This window comes from Triticum urartu, chromosome 7A (genome assembly GCF_056163025.1).
Source record: "Triticum urartu cultivar PI428250 chromosome 7A, HENAU_Tu73, whole genome shotgun sequence".
Lineage (NCBI taxonomy): Eukaryota > Viridiplantae > Streptophyta > Magnoliopsida > Poales > Poaceae > Triticum > Triticum urartu.
Window position 1 is genome coordinate 136,915,237 of NC_141879.1, and position 17,655 is coordinate 136,932,891.

Sequence of the window (17,655 nt, forward strand, 5' to 3'; positions counted from 1 at the left end):
GTGAGTCCAGTATTTCAACTGTTCCTTCATCAACTTTAATGATTAACAAGATCCAGTGAAATCTGCATGCACGCATGTTTGCATGTCTTAATTAAGCGGGCATATGTAAGCAAAAACATGTAGCTAGCTAGTAGGCAAAAACAGAATTTGTAGTACAAGACAGTGTGACTCACTCGAAGTTGTAAGGAAGTAGTATATCTTCATTGGTATTGAGGCACTTGAAGAACTCTAGCATGCTTTCCTCTACACTTTTTTCATAATATGGATCTAATTTCCATGTGTATTCATTAATGATATTTGGGTCAATGAACCCAATGCCATAGCGTCCACCTTTTTTCATTTCATAAAATTTCATCCTGCATAATACCACAGAAAAGAATATAGTGAGGATAATTACAGGTAATGATTGATTAAAATGATCACTACAGCTAGCTTGAGACTTAAATTACAGAAAGAAAATCACTTACAGACAATAGCAACCGACGATAGATTTGTCGAGTGCGTCTTGATTGTATAACTGAAATAGTTTTGAATACTCAACGGACACAGCTTTCTCATGGTACTAATGATCCTTCTTGGCATTCACCATGAGGGACTCTCGATTGGAAATCTTGGTAATGTCCATGTACCATTGATGCAATTCATACATTCTCGTTGGGAGCTTCTTGACCTCGTCTGGCTCGACCAAAGGTTGGCCCCAGACATATTTCCGTTTTATTTCCTCCTCTCTAATCAGAGACATGGGCTCGATATTGAGGAGTTGTCCAACAATGATCATGAGCCTTTTAGCCTGCTCAATAGGCTCCTCGGTTATTACCACATCGCCCAGCCCGGGAACGTTAACGGTTTGCCCACAATAATATTGGGCGCGCGTACTCTCATGTGTTGTTGGCACAACAAGCGGGGGGATTGATTGCGCCGCCTGTTCTCCCAGCTAGGGAACAGTTTTACCGCTCCTTTTCCAGCTGATTTGCTCGAGATCGAGCTCGCCTCTTTCTATAGACATGCTCGATTTAACTTCCTGAGGTGGTGCTCATAGTCTGTGTCAACAGACTTGGGAGCTGGTGCTCTAGCCATACGAATGAAGTGGTCAACCTTTTCCTCAGTCACTTTCTCCCTTGGAGGCGGTGGCGGTTTCGATGCAAAATGGGCTTCCACCTCGACCTTCGATATGGCTGTGTTTTCCTCCTCGGACTTGTCGTAAGGCCTCTGTGGAAGAGGCGCGAGGCTGCTTGGACCATATTGAAATCGCTTGCCTCCGCCTGTACCTCCAGTACTACCTCGACTTGTACCGCTACGCACCATAGCTGAGGCAGCTCTCTTCTGTGATTGCTGAGGCGGCGAAGACAGCTGACGTGGCTGAGTTGGAGGAGGAGGAGTGGCCTGAAGCTGTGCCGGACTTAGAGGAGGAGTGGCCTGACGCTTTGCCGGACTTGGAGGAGAAGGAGTGGCCTGAAGCTGTGCCGGACTTGGAGGAGGAGTGGTCTGACGCGTTGGTGGACTTGGAGGAGTGGGAGTCTGCTGACTCGGTGGCGGACTTCGACGAGGAGTCGGATGACGCGGTGTCGGTGGCCTTCGAAAGATGATGCAATCCTTTCTCCATAGGATGATATGATGGTTGGCCTCTTCCAGTGTGTGCTCCTCGTCACCTCCAGGAATGTCAAGCTCTAGCCCCGAATATTGGTCCACCACCTCATCAACCAAGACACGAGCATAGCCCGCTGGAATCGGGTTGCAATGGAAGGTTGCCTCGGGGGGATTTGTAAAAGAAACGGCGTCCGCCACCTTCATGGATATGTTCTTCATTTTGAAGTGTAGCTCGCAGTTAGTGTCCTTCATGATGTCATCCACTGGGTAGCTATCCAGCAATGCGTCGCTCGGGGCGGAACCCATGCTGCTTCTCGGCATGGATGGGACGGAGCTATCCAATGCTGGATCATCCGCTAGCTGCTGCAGCTGCTGAGACCCCCTTTGCTGGCTAAGTGAGTCGATCTACTCCTGCTGCCGCTGGAATTTGACTGCCAAGTCCGCGTGCGCTGATTCTAGGCCTTGAAGGCATTCATAGTCCAGCTTCCTCTGTTCCTCCTCCATCTTCCTCTTCTTCTCCTCCGCAATCTTATTTCTCGCACGGGTTCTGTAGTCGGCATTCTAGTCCGAAAACCCCTCATACCACGGAATAGCGCCCTTGCCTCGTGTTCTTCCCGGGTGTTCAGGATTTCCCAGGGCACGCGTAAGCTCGTCGTTCTCTCTGTTGGGCCCGAACACCCCCGATTGAGCCTCTTCTATTGCAACAAGTAGCTTATCTTCGGCTCCGTCCAGACATGCGTTCTTCGAAACTTTGGCTGTCTTCGGGTCCAACTCCCCCCATGCGCATAGAACCAAGTCCTGCACCTGGGGGGCCAGCTCAATATTTCTGGAGTGACACCTGCATCCTCCCATCTCTTTCTCAGACTTATCCCACTTAGGCATTCCCACCGTGTAGCCACCTGGCCCCAGCTTATGGAACTTATCCTTTTTTGCGGCATTGGCCTTGTTTATTCTCGACCGTTCCTTAGATAATTCTGATTCCTTGAATTTCACAAAATCGTCCCAATGAGCACTTTGCTTCTCTAGTGTTCCCTTGAATACCCGAGTCTACTTTCCTCCCGTGACGTACTGGTCCCATACACGATTCTTGTGGTTGTTGAATGCAACCGCCATCTTCCTAAGAGCAGCGTCCTTGACTTGCTCCACATCTGCATCTGTGAAATGATCCAGTAGGGTGAAATGTTCCATGAGCGTTTCCCAAAGCAGAAGTTTTTGTCTATCGTCGACAAAAGTAAGATCTGGACGTGGCTTTGCTGGCTCTCTCCATTCTTGAAGGGAGATCGGGAGTTGGTCCTTCACAAGAACTCCGCACTGACGAATGAACTTGTCCGCAATCTTCTTAGGCGCTAATGGTTCGCCATTAGGTTTGATGGCCTCGATATTGTACTTTATGCCCTCCTTCAACTTTTTGTTCGGGCCTCGTACTGTCCTGCTGCCTGAAGATTTGCCCGATCTGGATGGCTGAAAGAAGAAAGATCGATTCGTTAATATATATCTTCAAGTCATTTAAAACATGTGATGATCACCAGATGCTTGCTTATATAAATATACCTCGCCGGTCTTTGTTGTTTCAAGATCAACATTTTCTTCGTCATGTTCATAGTTCATGACTTCATCAATTAGGTCGTCGCGATCGAATATCATATCACCCTCCCTGGTGTTGTTTAGATATTCGGAGCCGTCATAATCTTCTTCATTCTGATCATCATCTGGCCCGCGAGCATTGCATATGATATTGAACAGGGCCTCTTCTCCCTCTCTGCCAGTATTGTCCGCCATAGGTTTTATTTAACTAATCCAAAAGAAATATATTCAAATTACAATGCATGCATGCAATCAATTAATATGGAAAAACTGAATCAATCATAGTACATAATAAGCATCATCGAATATAATCACGAATACGTCGTCTCGAATAATAGATATAATCTCGAATACATCGTCTCGAATAATATATATAATCTCAAATAAATCATCTCGAATATTATATATTGAATACATCACTAGCTAGCTACCTAGCTAATAAAGATCGAATACTAGAGAGTAATCTAGACGGTGGACAACCAAAGTGAAGGAACCATCACTAGATCATAGCTCAGATGATCTCCCCAAAGAACCTGCCAGGTATTGGAGAACCTGACGTCCATAGCAGCCATGTAGCAATGGACGTGCTCGTCCTCCTCCCTGACACGGCGACGTACCACCTCCGGCGGGGCCGGCTCCCTCCGCACCGAAAGTGTCCCACACGAACGCCACCAAAGGAGATCATGGTCGACGACGGGACCCGGGGCCGGGTTCCTCACCAGGCGTCGCGCCCCTGAAGGTAGCACCTCCCAGTGCCAGCCCGGCGGAGCCCAGTCCCGGACATGGATCCTCTGAAGCAGGACGTCATTGCGAACTGGTCGACGGCGAGGATGCAGGTCGGGCATCGTTGTAAGGGCATATTTATCCCTAAGTGTTTTTTATAATTGATGACAACGCATTTGCGGACTAATCGTGTGCCTTGAGTATTCCAGACACTTCATTGCTAGGCACAAGACGATTGGGTGCCCCTCGAAGACTGATGAAGATGGCGTCTTTTCTACGTTTCTTTTTGGTGGATTTGAGTCGTAGCAAAGCCGTACTATTAAGAGGGGGTCCGCGTTGGAAAGGTTTAGGTGGAATCATCACGTACACGTCTCCTTCTTGTCCCCTCCTTTTTCCTTGGAGCTTCCTCCGTTTTCTTGTCTCCCTTGTCTGGCTGCTGTGGTTGGTCGCGGCAGTACTGCTCCCAGGAAAACGATAGTACCGTAGGCATCCGCGATAGTACCGCGCGGTGGCGTGGTAGTACCGCAGGTGCCCACGGGAGTACCGCTCCCCTGGAGCTGCACTACCGCTGCCCACCAGGCTAGTGCCGCCCCTTTGCGGTAGTAGGGGAGGATGTAATTTTTTACATCCGCACCTACCACGGTAGTACCGCTTTCGCCGAGCGGTAGTACCGCGCTATGCAGTCAGGCAGTAGTACCGCCCCTAGGCAGTACTACTGTGTCGGGCTTTTGCTACTTCCGTTTCTTTGCGGAAGTAGACATGGAAGTTCCCTTCCCCCTGGCTGGGGTGTTTGCCTTGCGGTAGTACCGCATGGGGGGCGCGGTAGTACCGCGCGTGCGGAAGTACCGCCCCCAGCTCCTGCGCGTATGTTTATCTTTTCTGTTGCTGGGGTTGCGGCAGTACCGTGGGTCGGTACGGTAGTACCGCACAGCCGTGCGGTAGTACCGCTTGGTTGCAAGAAGTAGTACCGCGCGCCCTTGTGGTACTACCGCTGGCCAGGCGCGGTACTACCGCTGGCCGCGGGCTGGTTGGTGGGTAACAGTTGGATCCTTTTCCCACACTATATAAGGGGTCCCCTTCTTCCCCGTTGACTTATCTCTTCCACCCCCAAGCTCCATTATTGCTCTAAGCTCCATTTTCACCCGATCTCCCTCCCTAGCCGACCAAACTTGTTGATTTGCTCGGGAGTGGTTGAGAAGGCCTCGATATACACTTCCACCAAGAGATATTTGATTCCCCCCATTAATCCCTTGCAGATCTTGTTACTCTTGGGTGTTTGAGCATCCTAGACGGTTGAGGTCACCGCGAAGCCATAGTCCATTGTGGTGAAGCTTCGTGGTGTCGTTGGGAGCCTCCAATTGAGTTGTGGAGATTGCCCCAACCTAGTTTGTAAAGGCTCGGTCGCCGCCTCCAAGGGCACCAATAGTGGAATCACGACATCTCGCATTGTGTGAGGGCATGAGGAGAATACGGTGGCCCTAGTGGCTTCTTGGGGAGCATTGTGCCTCCACACCGCTCCAACGGAGACATACTTTCTCTCAAAGGGAAGGAACTTCGGCAACACATCCTCGTCTCCACCGTCTCCACTCTTAGTTATCTCGTGCCTTTATTTGTGCAAGCTTATTTGTTTCATATATCTTGCTTGCTTACGTTCCTATCCTTGTTGCATCATATAGGTTGCTCACCTAGTTGCATATCTAGACAACCTACTTTGATGCAATGTTTAAATTGTTAAAAAAGCTAAAAATTGTTAGTTGCCTATTCACCCCCCCTATAGTCAACCATATCGATCCTTTCAATCGTCGACAACAAATACTATATGCCGCAAAAGTAAAGTAACATTTTTTAAATGATGGATTGTGATTTCATATATGCAAATTCTAAATTTTATAACTAAAACTAACATTTCTAATATTTCTATAACTAAAACTAACATTTCTAATATTTCTATAACTAAAAAACATTTCTATATAACTAACATCTCTATATAACTAACATTTCTAATATAACTAACATTTCTAATATTTCTATATAACTAACATTTCTATATAACTAACATTTCTAATATTTCTATAACTAAAAAACATTTCTATATAACTAACATCTCTATATAACTAACATTTCTAATATAACTAACATTTCTAATATTTCTATATAACTAACATTTCTATATAACTAACATTTCTAATATTTCTATAACTAAAAAAATTTCTATATAACTAACATTTCAAATATTTCTATAACACAGTGTGTGTGTGTGTGCGCGTGCGGCCGGGGCAGGAGCTCACCGGCGAGGCGCGACGACGGGGGGCGGCGACGGGGACGGAGACGGGCGGTGACGACAGGGATGGGGACGGGGCGGTGGCGACGGGGACGGGGACGGGCCGGGCGGGGACGACGGGAGGACGGGGCGGGGATCGGCGACGCGGTGCGGCACGACGACGGGGACGGGGACGGCGACGGACGGCGACGGGGGTAGCGACGAGGGGTGGCGGCGACGGGGCAGAGGAGAAAGAAGCAGAGGGAGAGATGAGAAACTGACAAATTTTTTGAAGTGTTTTCTTATATAGAACAATCTTTAGTACCGGTTGAAGCCACCAACTGGTACTAAAAGTCTGTTTTGGCCAGGCCAAGCGGCGGGAACGGCACCCCTTTAGTACCGGGTGGTGGCTCCAACTGGTACTAAAGACCCCCCCCCTTTAGTACCGGTTTGAGCCACCACCCGTTACTAAAGGGGGTGCGCTGGCGCATGTGCGGTGCGTCATGTTTAGTCCCACCTCGCTAGCCGAGGGGCGTCCGCACTGGTTTATAAGCCCCAGTGTGGTAGCTCTCTCGAGCTCCTCCCCAAAGCACGCCTACTGGGCCTAAATGTTCTGTGTTGCCCTGTGGGCCTACTGGGCCTTTACGGGTTTGCATCCTGGCCCAACAACAGGTTGGGTTTCTAATCGTATGCAGGCCGCTGTGGCGCAGTAGGCGGGCTTTTATTTTCTTATTTTTTGCTTTATTTATTTTTGTTTTATTTATTTTTGAGTTGTTTTTTTTGCTGTATTTATAGTTTCTTTGTGAATATTTTTGCTTTAGGTACAAAAAATTACAAACTTTCTGTTAGTGCCGGTAGTTTACAAATTTGAATAGTTTAAATTTTGAATTATTTGAAATTTGTGTGAATCACTAGTTTGTGAATAACTTAACTTTGAAAATAGATTTTTCAGTGATTCTTTTTTCTTATGTTTAATATTAGTGTGTTTTATCATTATATTCAATTTGGTAATGCTTAGGTTATTTAAAAAATGAAATGCCTTTGTAACGGATGAGTTTTCGTCCGAAACCCTGATACTTCGAAAGAGATTGTCCATTTTGTACACGAAGTGCATCCAGTTTTTGCGGTAACCCTCTCTACTTTTTTGCACATGCTATGTGGGTGAAATTATGATACCATGCAAACTTTCAACCTTTTCTGAGTTCATTTGAAATGCTTTTCAATTTCAGGGTCATTTAGCTGAAAAAATCAGTAAATGCATGAAAGAATTTGTTTGTACATAAAATTTCTTCGCGTTTCAAATGGCAAAACACATAACTACCCTAACTATTATAGAGATTCCCTCCTGGGTGTGAAACACAGAAGAAAGTGATGATAGTGAAGCCGATCACATCCCAGATCTTTGGGTGTGAAACTTTTTCTTCGCGTGTGTCCCTTTGCGTCGTAGCCATGGAAAATTTTCATCATTTAACTAGATGCTCGGGTCAATATTCACTGTGAATGGAGCAATTTCATCAAACTTTTCATAATCTTCTAACATGTCTGTCTTGTCATCCACTCCCACGATATTTCTCTTCCCAGAAAGAACTATGTGGCGCTTTGCCTCATCGTATGATGCATTCACTTCCTTATCTCTTCTTTTTCTCGGCTTGGTAGACATATCCTTCACATAGAAAACCTGTGCCACATCATTAGCTAGGATGAATGGTTCGTCTGCATACGCAAGATTGTTGAGATCCACTGTTGTCATTCCATACTGCCGGTGTTCCGTTACCCCGCCTCGTGTCATATTGACCCATTTACACCGAAACAAAGGGACCTTCAAACCACGTCCATAGTCAAGTTCCCATATGTCCTCTATGTAACCATAATATGTTTCCTTTCCTGTCTTGGTTGTTGCATCAAAGGGGACACCACTGTTTTGGTTGGTGCTCTTCTTATCTTGGGCGATCGTGTAATATGTATTACCGTTTATCTCGTACCCTTTGAAAGTCATTATATTCGAAGATGGTAACTGGGACAGCAAGTACAGGTCATCTTCAATAGAGGCGTCATGCATGGTACGTGTCTGCAACCAGCCGGCGAAACTCCGATTTGTTCACATGTAATCCAGTCCTCAGACCACTTCGGGTGTTTGGAGCGTAGAAAATTCTTGTGTTCGTCCATATACGGATCCACCAAGACGGAATTCTGTAGAACTGTGTAGTGTGCTTCAGTTAGAGAATGTCCGTCCATACATATTATTTCATCCCCTCCTAGCGTGCCTTTTCCATTCAGTCTGCCCTTATGCCACGATTCAGGAACATCAATCGGCTTAAGGTCAGGAATAAAGTCAATACAAAACTCAATGACCTCCTCATTTTCATGGCCCTTGGAGATGCTTTCTTCTGGCCTAGCACGGTTATGAACATATTTCTTTAAGACTCCCATGAACCTATCAAAGAGGAACATATTGTGTAGAAATACAGGACCCAAAACGTTAATCTCTTCGCATAGGTGAACTAGGACGTGCGTCATGATATTGAAGAAGGATGGTGGGAACACCAACTCGAAACTGACAAGACATTGCGCCGCATCACTCCTTAGCCTTGGTACGATTTCTGGATGGATCACCTTCTGAGAAATTGCATTGAGGAATGCACATAGCTTCACAATGGCTAATCGAACGTTTTCCGGTAGAAGCCCCCTCAATGCAACCGGAAGCAGTTGCGTCATAATCACGTGGCAGTCAGGAGACTTTAGGTTCTGGAACTTTTTCTCTGCCATGTTTATTATTCCCTTTATATTCGACGAGAAGCCAGACGGTACCTTAATACTGAGCAGGCATTCAAAAAAGATTTCCTTCTCTTCTTTGGTAAGAGCGTAGCTGGCATGACCCTGATGTATGTCGTCTTTTCCGTGCATATGTTGCTGGTCCTCTCGTGCCTCAGGTGTATCTTTTGTCTTCCCATACACGCCCAAGAAGCCAAGCAGGGTCACACATGATTCCTCAACAATTTTTTCATTGTAACTGACTCTCCGTTCTCTCCGTTCCACTTTGGTTTTCTACTAATAATTACCATGATGAATTTCTCTTACTGCTTGGTTCCGCAAAAAGATTCTTCGTCACGTGCATCACGTCGATTGCGGAGCGGACCTCTAGGTCTTTCCAATAGGGCAGGTCCCAAAATATAGATTTGTTCTTCCACATGGGTGCATGTCCGTCAGCGTCATTCGGAACAGGTTGTCCGCCAGGACCCTTTCCAAAGACTACATTCAAATCCTTGACCATATCATGTACATCAGCACTAGTACGGTGGCGAGGCTTCGTCCGGTGATCCGCCTCACCTTTAAAATGCTTGCCTTTCTTTCTTACCGCATGCCTCCTCGGAAGAAATCGACGATGTCCCAGGTACACATTCTTCTTACAATTAGCCAAATATATATTGTCGGTATTGTTCAAACAATGTGTGCATGCGCGGTATCCCTTGTTTGTCTGTCCTGAAAGGTTACTGAGAGCAAGCCAATCATTGATGGTCACGAACAGCAATGCCTTTAGGTCAAATTCTTCCCCCATGTGCTCATCCCACGCACGTACACCTGTTCCACTCCACAGCTGTAAGAGTTCTTCAACTGCCTTAGGTACACATCAATATCGTTGCCGGGTTGCTTAGGGCCTTGGATGAGCACTGGCATCATAATGAACTTCCGCTTCATGCACAACCAAGGAGGAAGGTTATACAAACATAGAGTCACAGGCCAGGTGCTATGGTTGCTGCTCTGCTCCCCAAAAGGATTAATGCCATCTGCGCTTAGACCAAACCATACGTTCCTTGCGTCATCTGCAAACTTCTTCCCGTACTTTCTCTCGATTTTTCTCCACTGTGACCCGTCAGCGGGTACTCTCAACTTTCCGTCTTTCTTACGGTCTTCTCTATGCCATCGCATCGCCTTGGCATGCTCTTTGTTTTGGAACAAACGTTTCAACCGTGGTATTATAGGAGCATACCACATCACCTCGGTAGGAATCTTCTTCCTGGGGCGCTCGCCCTCGACATCACCAGGGTCATCGCGGCTGATCTTATAGCGCAATGCACCGCATACCGGGCAAGCGTTCAAATCCTCGTACTCACCGCGGTAGAGGATGCAATCATTAGGGCATGCATGTATCTTCTGCACCTCTAACCCTAGAGGGCAGACAGCCTTCTTTGCTTCGTACGTACTCTCGGACAATTCGTTGTCCTTTGAAAGCATATTCTTTATCATTATCAACAACTTTCCAAATTCCTTGTCAGATACACCATCCTCTACCTTCCATTCCAGCAATTCCAGTGTGGTGCCCAGCTTTTTCTTGTCACCTACGCAATTCGGGTACAACAATTTTTTGTGATCCTCTAACATGCGCTGCAACTTCTTCTTCTCCAAATTACTTGCGCAGTTTCTTTTTGCATCGGCAATGGCCCGACCTAGATCATCAACGGGCTCATCCGATGCCTCTTCTTCAGCTTCTTCCGGCATTGCCGGCTCAGCTTCTTCCCTCATTGTTGTATCATCGTATTCGGGGAATCCATGGCCAGGATAGCTGTCGTCGTCCTCTTCTTATTCATTGTCTTCCATCATAACCCCTCTTTCTCCGTGCTTGGTCCAAACATTATAGTGAGGCATGAAACCGGACTCAAACAGGTGGACGTGAATGGTTCTTGACGTAGAGTAATTGTGACCATTCTTACAGCCAGGACATGGACAAGGCATAAAACCATCCGCCCGCTTGTTTGCCTCAGCCGCAAGTAGAAAAGTATGCACGCCATTAATGAACTCAGGAGAGCATCGGTCATCGTACATCCATTGCTGGCTCATCTTCAATACACAGCACCAAAAACACAAAATTAATACAATACATAAAGTTCATACATAAAGTTCATACAACACTTAAATGCAACAAACAAATAACTCTCTAACTAAAGAATTTAAATGCAACAACAAATGTGATCAAAATCGCAACTAAGGTAACAATTGATCCAACAGCATAATGATACCAAGCCTCACTATGAATGGCATATTTTCTAATCTTTCTAATCTTCAAGCGCATTTTCTCCATCTTAATTTTGTGATCAACGACGACATCGGCAACATGCAACTCAAATTCCATCTTCTCCCTCTCAATTCTTTTCAATTTTTTCTTCAAATCCTTGTTTTCTCTTTCAACTAAATTTAACCTCTCGACAATAGGATCGGTTGGAATTTCCGGTTCAACTACCTCCTACATACAAATATCTATGTCAACTTGATAGGCATAATTTATCATAAACACGAAATGCAACAAATAGTTTTAAAAGAGAATGTACCACATCCGAATCATAACTCGGACGAGGGCCGACGGGGACGGATATCAAAACCATGACACTATGTATAACAAACAACGTATGGGTAAGATAATTATACGAGTAACTATATATCCAAATCACACAAACATCAATTTTTTATATAAAACATTCATGAACAAGAGGCTCACCACAAGGTGGTGCCGGCGACGGGACATTGCGGGCGATCGACGGTGGTTACGACGGAGATTTAGAAGGCACTAAGTAAACCACACCTACATATGCAAACTAAGTGTTATTATTGCATATAAATCAAATACTAGCACATATATATAATTCCATCCAAATTACTAAACTCAAAAATCAATCACTATATAAAGCATTGCACGAGCTAATCTAGCAATGAGAGATGAAAGGACAAAGTTGTTAACCTTTGTGATCATTTGAATGGATGGGTTCTTCAAATCTTGACAAATTTTGGGCAAAATGTGTGATGAGTTTGAGAGAAAGAGGGAAAGAACAGAGAGGAGAAGGGAAAGGGGAAGAACAGAGCAAGCTCGGGTGGACGAAGGGTGTATGTAGGACAACCTTTAGTCCCGGTTCGTGATACGACCCGGTACTAAAGGTGCTGAAGGGGCTCCGGACTGACAACATCCTGCCACCACTCACTTTAGTACCGGTTCGTAACCGGTACTAATGATGTCCGCCCGCCTAGCCGTTGGAATCGGCACTAATGAACACACTTGTGCCGGCTCCAATTCAAACCGGCATTAATATGCTTTACATTTGACCCTTTTTCTATTAGTGCATCCATGTCATCTCCATCAATACCGTCGCCGCCATCCACACCATCGCCACCAACTTGAGGAGGGGAGACGCGCCTCCTCGCCGCGTCCTTTGCCGAGCAGAAGAAGCTCGGCCTCATCTCTCCGCTACAACTTAGCTAACATATCCACTACGCGCAGTACGGGGGAGCGCTCTGTTCTTGCTCTGGAATGCTTCGAGTGGGGTGAGTGAAGCTCAGTGGTGGTAATAAGAGAGGAGAGAGGTTGTGATGGAGACGAGGCGTGTGGGCAGAGAGGAGTTACGGAGCGGAGGAACGAGCTGCTCCCTCTCTCTGACATCCACAGGCTAGAGCTCTCCCACGATGCACAGTGCGTCATTCAAAACCCACCCACTCCAGGTCCATGTTTATTGCAGGCAGTGGTTTGGCTTCGTCTATATCGATGCGCGCAGACAGGACGAGCAGTCGCGCACAAACGAACAGTAAACGAACCCTCCATTCACTGTTCTCAACCAGGAGTTTCAAATATATCCAAGCTACCAGATTTTGTGGCCCGGACACAACCAATCTTTATGCGACACGTGTACAGACAGGTCAAAAAAGCAATGGAAAAAACAAATACCATTTTGACCATTAGTTAATCATTTTTTAAACCAGATTTTTCTTTGCAAATTAAATTTGTATGGCTGTTTTGCACATGCCACCGTCCGGGGCAGAAATTCATTTTTTTTACCATAATCGGACATATAACAAAACAAATTTTCTTAGGTTTTTTATCGGATGAATAGCCTAACCCCAGTCCGAGACCCATAAACAAAATACAAATGCTACGTCGCAATTAAAAAATTATATATAATCCTGGCGGCGTTTTTGCGGTGATATGCAATGCAATATATTAGTATAGTTAATACCTAAGCAAAAGAGTCCTTTATACTACTCCGATAAGCAAAAAAATTCGTCACGTCCGGTAAACCTCCCAAGTAAATGTGTTTAGGATTACAATGTCGAAACCCTATACATTAGCCGCCATGTCCCTCCGTTACCGCCCACTACACCATAGCATACACCGCCTCGGCGCTAACCAACTATACCCTAGCGCGAGCGTCGGGCCCGCTCGGAGGCCAAGCTGATGTGTAGGGGGGATGATTCTACGTTCCGTGTCCTCTCGCCCCCGTCTAGCTTCCTCGACCGCGATACCGGGCATCATCAGGCCACACCCTTCCACGCCGCCCTTACTCTTCTGTTGAGACTAAGTTGTCGGAAGACACAGAGGAGGGTGACCTTGTCAACGCGATTTATTTTTATAAAATCCTTTTTCTCGGTCACAGACCTATTACCTGTGCGGTTGGTTAGTAGTATACATAGTTATATATATGAGATGCATTTTATTATTTTAACCAGTGGGTTCCGAATCAATTTTCTTTATATTATTCAAAATAGCATCTGAAAGCCAAACAAATACATTACATTTTTAGTCACGAGAAGTAACTACCACATTACTTGTACTGATAAACTAGCTTATCGCCCAACGCATTTTCATCCATTCTCATTTAATCTTTTTTCCTTTAATCCGCCTCGATGCCTGGCTGTCAACTTCCTCCTCCTCAGCACACCTCATACGACGCTTCCCTAGCACGCCTCCGGCGTCAGAGAGCGCGCCGCTCGAGGCAAGGTCTCCGTCAGTCTGCAGCCCGTCTTCAAGGACTCCAGCCATTGGGTCAAAATCTCCCCACCCCTCGAGCGAATCTCTAGCTGCGCGGCGATAGGTGTACCCGGCAGCAATCGTCTCGTCAGCAGGCTAAGTACATTTAGTTTGCAAAAAATATTAGTTAAGGAGGGAACGCAAATACATAAATCCAATTTGAATGTACGCCATTTTTTGAGTTTTTGAAAACGCACCTTGTATGCTCAACATTCATCACCTGAGAGCAGCGACTTTGCTTCCACACCGCTCAATGCCTGAACACAACACTGCAGCAAGAACAAGTCAGATGAGCTAAATTTTGTGATGGAAATGTTGAAACATCAACTGCTGCAGAGAGCAAACTAGAACAAGGAATGCATATGACCTGGTTCCGGCCAATAACAGATTCCAGTGAAGTATATGAGCAAACATCAACATCATTTGAGTCTGTGCATTTCATCTTGAAATATCTCACGGGCTTTTCAAAGATAGACATGGGTGAGTATGAAAATATGGAAATGAAGAAGCAGTAGAGCATCGAATATGTAATTTTAAAAAGGAAAACGACCTCACCTCTGTTGTCCTTGCAGCCGTGCCAACAGCCCCACCCATCGAATATGTTCGAAAAGAGGAAGCGCAGCTGTTATCTTTCTCAGTTTCTGCTGTGTTGAGAATACAAAATTCACTCACTTTAGCTTGCTACTTATAAAGCTTTCCAATACAGCCCTCATGCAGATCTGGACCTCTAGTTTTCGAATTTTTTTGAACAACGGAATATCGGCCAAAGCAATGCACAGACACGATCCCGCAAAAATTAATTCCACGTACGGTAGGTGCATGCAACATTTACATCACCGAGCTGGCCCTCCCATCGATCAAGCCAGACTTTTTTTTTTGCTAAACAAGCTAACAATCGTACGCACAGCCCGTCCTGATCTGTCGCTTCCACAGCGGGGCCTGTTTTGTGCCCCGTCTAGCCATCCCGTGGCAATTGAGTGCCTGTGCTACACGCCCTGGCGTTCTTTGCAGCATAAAACTGGCCCAGTACAACCACCAGCGCGCGCATTAACGTACTAGCGAGAGCTAGGACCGATGACGATTTCCACAACAATAGATCGTGTCACCTTTTTGCCTAGATTCGGACGCCAGCGTTTGATTCAACCACTCGACGTGCACCGTCCCTAGGCATGTTGCCCGCTCAGGACGCCAAGCACTCTCCTCGGCCCGGCTCGTCATAGTGGGAAGTAACTTAGGGCTTGCTTGGTTCCAATAAGTCATCTGATTTATAAGTTAAGTGACTTAAAATCCGTGATTTATAAGTCACATTTGTTTGGTTGCCACCTGACTTATAAGTCACCTGAACACATCTTTCCACCTTATTTTTTTATGTAAAGGTGGTGGGACCCATGCAAAAGAGGATGACTTATAAGTTTTAAGTTGGGGTGGAGCAACTTATGACTTATAAGTTTGGGTGACTTATAAGTTGGGTCCGTTTGGTAAAATAAGTCACTTTTTGCACTTTTCGACTTATAAGTTGGTGACTTATTTGAAACCAAACAGGGCCTTAAACTAAACTAGTAACATACATATGTTACTAGTCCATGTTACTATCTTCATAGTGGGAAGTGTCATAAGTACATGTCTTTATTTATTACTTTGTAGACTCATTTTGTATTGGAATCCGCTATATGATGGTAACATATTATGTTACTCTATTTCTCTCTCTCCTCTTTAACTACATGACACATCATCTTAATTGGAGTATGTTACTACTTATATTACTCCCACTATGACTAGCCTCACGTGCACGTACCCCCTGCCCGTTTTCGAGGATTAGGAAATAAAACTCTTTCCTACTGGCAAGATTTAGCATGATATTATGTTGCAAAGGTACTTTTAATGACAACAATACATGCAAAGCTACAAAATCCAGAAAAAAATTTAATACTTGTACAAACACACCAATATTTTTTTAAATAAACTTATATTAGGTATCTAAATAAAAACAAACTATATTGAATTTTGTTTTTAACTTTAATTTTAGTTGTTATTTTCGGTGACCAAGATTGAGAAGCATATCAATTTTTCTCATTGGAAAAAGTTTGTTAAAACTCTAACCATCGTTAGGTCCCATTTTCTTTTGTTGCACCTCCAATTCAAGAACTAGTATCAATTGTTTAAAAGTCTACATATAAAAAAACATCAATTAGTTAAATTAAAACACATAGCAAGTTTTGCGTATGGAAAATACATTAAGGATACTCCTAACAACTTATTTAAACAATCCGGTGTGCCTTGCCACAATTGTTCCTTCTATGTCCTAGCACACCACAGTTCGAGCATTTTGGTTCCTTCCTCGGAGCCTTTGGCATGTCGCCGCGCTCAGGACAAGTTGTGCTTTTGTGCCCCTCTCCGCGACATATCTTGCAAAAGCGTGTGCGTTTCACTGCCTATTCATACGGAGCTCTGTCTCTACTATTTGTTGGACGGCCAGCTGGTCGTTTCCTTTCTGCTGCCTTGCTAATTGTAGAAACATCATCATAGTTACCCCACTGAGCTACGACACTGTCATTGTCATCTGCAATGGCTTTCGCTGCAGCTTCTTTATCTGCTACTCCCATCCCATCTCTTATCACACACAGTGGTTTAATTTTCTCGCTTGCTTGTTGCAACAATATGATTGCCGTACGACTCGACATCTGCATCCCCTTGCCTGACAAATGCCAAAGCTGCATGGTGCAACTTAGAGTGCCTGTATGTGTCAGCCTTGGGACGTCCATTGTCATTCTGGTACCTAACAAGATCATCTAGTAAAATATCTCTTGCGTCCCATGTCCATCTCTTTAATATGTGTTTTTTAGGTATCTCTGATAGACCCATGTCCAGCATGACCTGTTTGTTAGAATGATAATTTCCCAGGAAAAATTAGTCCACCACTGTTTAAAAAAAATTGACATAATTAGAAAGCATCTCTCCTCTATCAAAAGCTTTATTTTTTTCGTACCTTTATCGCGTGAGCACACAGCATGCCACCATGTTCAAAGAAGCCACACTCGCAAACAAACTCTGTCCTGTCCATATCAACAACAACATAGAACACTGATTTGCACCAACTGCTCCTTCTTTCGGCGTCTACATGAGTAACCATGTGTTTCCTTCCAGGTTCCACCTCTTCAGTTACATACAACCCAGCCTTATACAACGATTCACCAAACTGCTCAAACATACTCCTTGTGTATATTTTGCTTGCATGACGTTCCAACGGCCAATTACCCTTCAGCACCACACCAGCCTTCATGATGTAATGATGAAAGGTTATAATAAAGCATTTTGTTGGTTTTTTCATATTCGTTGTTTATAAAATAAAAAACAAACTTACAATTGCAGTTATCTTCTCTTGATAGCTTTCCTCCGAATCCCTATCAAATAATATCTTCTCGAATTGCTTAACGAAAAGATGCATTGGGCATCCAGGAGGGACGTACCCCTTCAACAAATGGTTTGCACTTTCACTTCGTTGTGTGCTTGTCATCTTGGCACAAAATACTCCCATGAAGTATGGCTTCGCCCACTTATGCCTAACCCCATATATTTGTGTTAGGAAATGGTGTTTTTGCAAACCATATTTGGCTAACATTACATCCCACTCGTTCTCAAACTCTTCTTTAGTTAGGACATGGTGGACCAACATTTGGAAGTCTTTTTTGAACTCTGACTTCTTACCATAAAGAAC

At 44.9% G+C, this 17,655-nt stretch overlaps 1 protein-coding gene across 1 annotated transcript; it reads right to left on the reverse strand.

Annotated features, from left to right (window-relative positions):
• Positions 1–16,568: 16,568 nt before the first annotated feature.
• LOC147958568 (protein FAR1-RELATED SEQUENCE 5-like) lies at positions 16,569–17,559 on the reverse strand. The gene is made up of 3 exons (XM_087532195.1): positions 17,302–17,559; positions 16,927–17,214; positions 16,569–16,814 (listed from the first exon to the last, which is right to left on the reverse strand). Exons 1-3 carry the CDS (start codon positions 17,557–17,559, stop codon positions 16,569–16,571), a joined length of 792 nt encoding a protein of 263 aa, XP_087388321.1.
• Between the last annotated feature and the right edge of the window lie 96 nt (positions 17,560–17,655).

What these genes read in the sequence shown, in the direction of transcription:
- LOC147958568 (XM_087532195.1), bottom strand. Translation starts at nt 17,559, where the DNA reads ATGTTAGCCAAATATGGTTTGCAAAAACACCATTTCCTAACACAAATA. An exon ending in AAGAGAAGATAACTGCAATT is followed by an intron (nt 17,215 to 17,301) that starts GTAAGTTTGTTT and finishes TACATCATGAAG; the next exon opens with GCTGGTGTGGTGCTGAAGGG. An exon ending in TGTGTGCTCACGCGATAAAG is followed by an intron (nt 16,815 to 16,926) that starts GTACGAAAAAAA and finishes TCTAACAAACAG; the next exon opens with GTCATGCTGGACATGGGTCT.